This window comes from Brachycentrus maculatus, unplaced genomic scaffold (genome assembly GCF_059751285.1).
Source record: "Brachycentrus maculatus isolate JH-2025_06_01 unplaced genomic scaffold, ASM5975128v1 h1tg000992l, whole genome shotgun sequence".
In the NCBI taxonomy this organism is placed as follows: domain Eukaryota; kingdom Metazoa; phylum Arthropoda; class Insecta; order Trichoptera; family Brachycentridae; genus Brachycentrus; species Brachycentrus maculatus.
In genome coordinates this window covers 169,852-176,640 of record NW_028281710.1, presented here as the reverse complement: position 1 = coordinate 176,640, position 6,789 = coordinate 169,852, and the positions used below count along the sequence as shown (strand labels likewise).

Genomic DNA, 6,789 nt, shown 5'->3' with positions numbered 1-6,789 from the left:
TCACATTTATTATTGTTATTTTATTTATTGTTTCAGCATTAACTTTGTGGTAAGACATGTTACAATGATTAAAGAAAACACTTGTTTTATGTTATTATCCGCCTCCGTAGTGTAATGGTCAGCACGCTCGACGACCGTTCTGGAGGTCCCGGGTTCGATTCCCAAGGGGTGTAAAATAAATAAAAGTGATTTTTTCACTGTCATATTTATTCAATATTACCCTGGACTGGTACCTGAAGCGGAGGGCTGATCACCTTTCCTTCATGTGTAAACGATCAAGATAACACTGCGTTTATATGACGCAGTGCCCTATGCACCATTGGGGTGCGGATAAGGGTTTTATTTATTTATTTATTTTATGTTATTATACAGACCTGAATGATGGAAGTTTAACTTCCGAAACATGTAGTCTATAATAAAACTCAAGTGGTAAAAAACAAGTGTTTTCTTTAATCATTGTTTATTATTGTTTTTTAGTATACTTGTGATGTTCTCACTGAAAAAGACTCTAATAGAAATTATACAAAATGTTTAACCGCCCTACCTATATGAATGTACGTGATACGTCCTCCATATTAAAGCCCAAACGCAACAAGCCGTATCCCATACTTTCGGGTACAAAATAATATACCCGCAACCACAGAAACGTTTGTGATCAAATTGTCCCTACTTGCCCTACGCATACCAATATGTAATATTTCGTTTAGTATTTCGAGGTCAATATTGCTGGGTACCTCATTTATAGAATATGTCAAGATTATGTGATTGATACAAAATATATTTGCTAAAATATTCAATAGAAAATTATTGCAAAAAATTATCCGGTGACATCATATGTTAAGAACCAAAGGATATAAAAAGGGTCATTACTGGATTATTTTTTTAATTGCCTGGTACATAGTAAATAAGTTTCGTAATTGAGATATCTAATGAAAAAAAATACATAATTTTTTACCGACTTTTTCAATTATAACCCAAAAGGCGGTTAATACTTTTAGTAATTAAAACTCCACTGACATTCACAGCAACGTCTGCAATTCTAGTAAGGGAGTAAACTTTATTCTCAATATAAAAAATATGATAAGAATATATTTTCTTATGAATACATAATTATATTACAATAATTTAAACTTAGTGTAAGGGCGCTTGTCCACTACCTGGAATTTTACCTTCCGGCAGTCCGGTTTTGAAAAATGAAAGCGACTACAACAGTTTAGCGTGATCGAATTTATGCGCAACGTGTTCACGCACCGATCAAGAGCACCGATCCGAAAAAAGATGGACAAAAGCACAAGCCAATCCAAGCCAAACATCGTTTTAAAACGCTAACTGACGTGCCGGACGGTAAAATTCCGTGTAGTGGACAAACGCCCTTACTCTGTAACAAATACTATGTGGCTCAGTAAATTTACCAGAAAAATTATATGTATATACAATAATTTTTAACAATACAAGTGACACAAAAATTAGTAAACAACAATATTAATATTTCTGAAATCATTAAAAAACAGAGCTAAGTGAAATATCATCTTCAATATCCATTAATTCATCGAGTCCTAAACAGTTAATCAACTCATTTTCGGTATTCCTGGAATCACATTTTAAACACTCCTCATCGTACATTTCATCCAACTGATCCAATATATTCTCGGGCAAATCTGACTGCGGGTTCATGTTGAGTACTTGGTCGATATCGCTATCAACCGGTAGTTTTAAGTCGTCCAAGATAGTCAGTTCATCCAGATCTTCTAAACTTACCTCATTTTCACTCTTAGGTCCGTCTTCCAATAAATTCTGCTTACAGATAGCGATTTTCTTTTGTTTGTCAGTTTTAAAAGATATATTTACCTTGCAGTTAGAGCTTGCAAAATGAGAAAAGAAATGTTTCTTGAGGGCATTGATGCTGCTGAATTTTCCGCCGCATTTTTGGCAGCTGTAGTTTTTCCTTCTCGCGAGAAACGAAAGGACCGCATGCTTCTTACTGAGATTAGCTCCGGTGTGGAAAAGCATATGCAAGTTCAACTGGCGTTTGTGTTTAGACTGATAAGGACAATACTCGCACTTTAACTTCTCGCCGGCATGTATTTTCTTATGAATTTTCAAGCTGTAAGCATCTGGGAGACACCTACCGCACTTATTACATTCTATCGGCTTCACAGACGTGTGCAAATTCTCGATATGATTTATCAGATGCGACTTGATACTGAATGTACACTGACAAAGAGCGCAAGAATACATCGGCTTTCCCTTGTGTGTTAATTTATGAACTTGCAGCAAATTCGGCTTTGTAAAATTCACACCACACGTATCGCAGTTAAGAGGTTTATCGATATTATGTTCATTCAAATGCAGCTTGAATTGATGTGTGTCAGGGGATGAAAATGAACACTGTTCGCAATGAAAAGACTGCTCTCCGTTATGGGTGAATATGTGTCGTTTCAACTTGGGAAGTTCCAAACAAGAGTAAGTACACAGATGGCACTTGAATAAAGTATTATGCGCATGCCGATAGCGTATATGTCGCCCTAATTCACTGGACGTAGAAAACGACTTGTCACATTCGGCGCATCTATGCAGTTTGGTTATTTTGTGTATATTTTCGTGCGCACGTAAACGTGACTTGGATTTGAAAGATTTTCCACACGTTGAGCACTCGTTTAGTTTTTTATTGTGGATTTTCATATGCCGGCTCAAGGCAGCTGGCTTCGGGTTAGTATAGTCACAATATTCACACATTTCAGATGAAAGAAGAGATGGATTCAAGTCTAATTCATTGTTTATCATTTCAGAACTATCCTTACCTTCAATATGCTTCAATATTTCTAACGCGTGTGATACATTTTCACACTCGGAGTAAACATCCACTGAACAGTTAGAACTTCCAGTGTCTGGAGCTGGTGGTAATAAGTCAATTGTCTTATCCGTAGAATCTGACAAATCGTCTTCTATTATTGACTCCACTATGATTTCGTAAGATGGTTTAATAACATCCAAATCATTAAAAACTTTAACATCATCAGATTTCAAATCATTAAGATTATTATTTACAAGCTCACAATTTACATTGCGGTCGGAAATCTTCCATGGTTTGAGTATTTCTTTTTGTGGTAACGCAGAAGGAAGACTATATAAGTCGTTGCTATATTTATCAGATGATTCGATATCTTCTTCTGTAAATATTCTCTGTATGCTATTCGTTAATATTGTGTAAACATTCCCTTCTGTGTTCCCGAAGACTTGAGAATCAATCTGTAATACTCGCTCAATAGTTGCAGGGTTGGAAAATGTATCTTTGGATTGTAAGAACGAATTACTGAAGTCATCGTCGTAAAAATAATTTCGTTTTATTGATCTATCATCACATCCATCACGCGAGATTGAAGACATATTAAAGGACGGCCGCTCTACTTTATAGAATATTTTGGCGCCATCATTTAGCGATTTCAGATAATCTATATTATGTTTGTTTACTATTTTATGGTTGTCCAACGTCATTTCAAACTGCACTCATTTTTATAACAACAACTTTAATTCATAAAATTGATTTAAATTCCATTGAAATGGACACAAACTAAAGAACATATTTTATAGTTACATTGTCAAAACAAACCCAGCTGTCAAAATTAACCATAGACAATAAATGACAGATAATCAAATGAGAATGAACAAAAGTGACGATAGGCTGCTAACATTTCGGGGCTTGTTGTTACTAAAATTTTGACAAACATTTTCTGTATCAACGCTGCTGTAATTTTTTCAACAGTCAGGGCTAAATTGTTCCCTTCCAAAGTTTTAAAGTATTTTATTTATTTGTTTCCTTACCAAAAGTATTCTGCAATTTAATTTACGCATACATTTTTTTGCATAAGTTTTTTTAAAATGATAATGGTAGTTTTTTTAATTCAAAATGATTTAAAATCTATTTCTCGCCAATTTTATGTTATGTTGCATAATAATGTGGTTCATAGGCAGATTTTATATATAAGTCCGATTTTATTTCATATTTATAATTTTATGTTACTCTAATTAAAGTCAAGCTTGACGTTATGAGGTATATGTTTTTTGTGACGTCATTCGTCGTTTAACTTTAAAAAATCTTAGCGCCATTAATACAACGCCTAAAGCGAATGTATAAATTAAGCGTGATTTAATGGTTTGTTGACAATTTTCAATGAGACACTGGATTTTTCACCATACGGTGTATATGGTATCTTAGGTATCTCAGTTCAATAATTCCTTTATTTTACGGAGGGTATGGAAGTCTGAACATTTTAGGGTTAGCATATAGCTGGAATAAGTGATTATTTTATACACTTGTGTTATGTTAACCAATCTACTCTATGACATTCATATTGCATTATTTGTCAAAGATTTATATTTGCACTGTTGTATGATTCTGTTCGTATTTATTTGCTTCTTTTGTACTTTCGAATCATTAAAATTTCACATTTTGTAAACCACTAATTTTCAACAACAAAAAATATGCCAGCCAAATGCCAAGTCGTTAACCCTGGAATGCTCAAATTTTCATATCCGTTTACATATCGCCCACTCCTTTCAAGAACGTCATAAATCAAAATTCGTCAATTTTCAGTTGTGCATGTTTTCGGAATGCCCAGAAAATATACTATATCCCAGCAAAAGAGGCATATTTTTAACTTAATATTTACCCGCTACAGGGCAAAAAATGTAGTTTTTGCATTTTTAAGAAAATGTATTGTTTAATTATTTTCTTAAATAAACTTAATATTTTTCAAATGGAGAAAAAAACCTTCAGGTTTTACCTAAAAAATCTGTTGCACAGTAAAACGTTCAATAAGTGGCTTAATATTTATTTTTAATACATTGTGTTATATTTTCATACATTAAAAACGTTCTCCTGAAAAATCAAGTTTTTTGATTTATGACGTTCTTGAAAGGAGTGAGCGATATATAAATAGTAAAAAAAAACGACAAAAGCTTCGTCTCATTTCAGACACCTATAATGTAAACGTTTTACATACAAAGAAATTACTGTGTAATCAGTACCGATCACTACCGCAATTACAATTTTAATCGTCTTTATTATTATGTTTTAATTACCATCCTTGTCTATAAAAAGTCTTAAAAGTTGAGAGCTAATTGTTAAAAGTAATAAATTTTACGAAATAAACTCACGTACCTACTTTTCTTTGTGGTTTATGATCTTTAGAGAGCTACCTTACATTTTCAACTTATTAGAAGGAAATTCAAGGTTGATTTCAGATTACACCGGAATGGGATTCTGACAACAAGGAAATTGAAATACAGTCTGAAATCTCGATTTAAATGCAAAAAAAAATAATAAAATGACACAAAGTAAGAAGAATATTCATAAAAGAAATGAAATTTCGAGTGTGTTCAAATTTCGAGTGTTTGTCTAGTATAATTTATATTATTAAATGATATATGGTAACTTTATATGAAAAACAATATGGATGTCTAAGTATTTACGAAGTTCACTATCTGTCGTATGCTAGTTATAGTGTTTACTTTATTTACGTGTAACATTCACCATGATTGACAAATTTTAACACATTATTTTGTATATTAAAAGCATTGTTAACTTTGTGGTATGGTAATATAACGTTTATTTTTTATTTGTATTGTATAAGTGTCAGACCGTAACAATTCCATTTTAATCTACATTTGACCTGATGATGTTATGATTATTCCGAAACCGGTAGTCACGAAGTACTGTTTTTTAAGTGGTATTCCACAAAGTAAACGATAAGGACTGTGTCAAATACATAACTCAAATTTCGGAAGTTATATTTATGATTCAATTGACATTTTAATAGCAAGTGCAAGAAGGTGTCAATTGTAGCACAAATATGACTTTGAGTAGAAATTTGTGTAATACCACATTTTACAATCCTTTTTTCATAAACCATATTCCTCGAATACAAATTTTGTTGTAACTCCTAGAAATATGTATTAATATATACATGTATATATATATATATATATATATATATATATATATATATATATATATATATATATATATATATATATATATATATATATATATATATATATATATATATATATATATATATATATACAGTGGGTGGCCAAATTATTAGGGACACTTGTACTTTTTTGTAATTTTCAAGTTTAAATGAATTTTTTGGTCAAATTAATTAGTTATAATTATTTTTTCTTATGTATTTTTGTTGCTGGTATCATAATTATTGTTTTGAAGATGTATCAATATTGTGAAATATCAAATAAGTAAGTTTTTTTTCATTTGGATGTTGATTAGTGAAAAATGATATTGGTGTGAGCTCAGTTGATATTTTTTAAAACCATTTTGGTGTAAGTTTTTTGAGTTCAAGACCATAAAAACATAAGTGTTGTTTAATAATTTATTAGTTTTGCTAATTCAATAAGTTAATTTCATTAATTTTTAAATAAAATTCAGTTTAGTTTGAACTGAACCATAATATTCTCAATTTAAGTATGGGCAAGTCTTCAAACATATCTCCGAGAAAATGTAGGGAAGTTATAACCTTACTACTTCATTCCACATATTTCCAGAGAGAAATAGCAGCACTTACAGATGTTTCAAAGTCAGGAGTCCATCGGATATAAAGAAAAATTGATAAAAACTTGCGTCTAGAATCAGCCCGCGTCGGAAAAAAAGGCAGAAAAAGCATCACAACTCCGCGTGGTGCCCATAAAATCAGGGACATCTATTTCCAAAATCGTAAAAAGTCTGTTGATTGTCTAATTGTTGTTGATTTCTGTTGATAAACGATGAAGGAA

General features: G+C 31.8%; 1 protein-coding gene across 1 annotated transcript; it reads right to left on the bottom strand.

The window, feature by feature from the left end:
• Nucleotides 1-1,500: 1,500 nt before the first annotated feature.
• Nucleotides 1,501-3,614, bottom strand: LOC148299700 (uncharacterized). Its single transcript, XM_088275807.1, has one exon. The coding sequence runs from the start codon at nucleotides 3,493-3,495 to the stop codon at nucleotides 1,501-1,503; it is 1,995 nt and encodes a 664-aa protein (XP_088131933.1). The 5' UTR covers nucleotides 3,496-3,614.
• Between the last annotated feature and the right edge of the window lie 3,175 nt (nucleotides 3,615-6,789).

What these genes read in the sequence shown, in the direction of transcription:
- LOC148299700 (XM_088275807.1), bottom strand. Translation starts at nt 3,495, where the DNA reads ATGACGTTGGACAACCATAAAATAGTAAACAAACATAATATAGATTAT.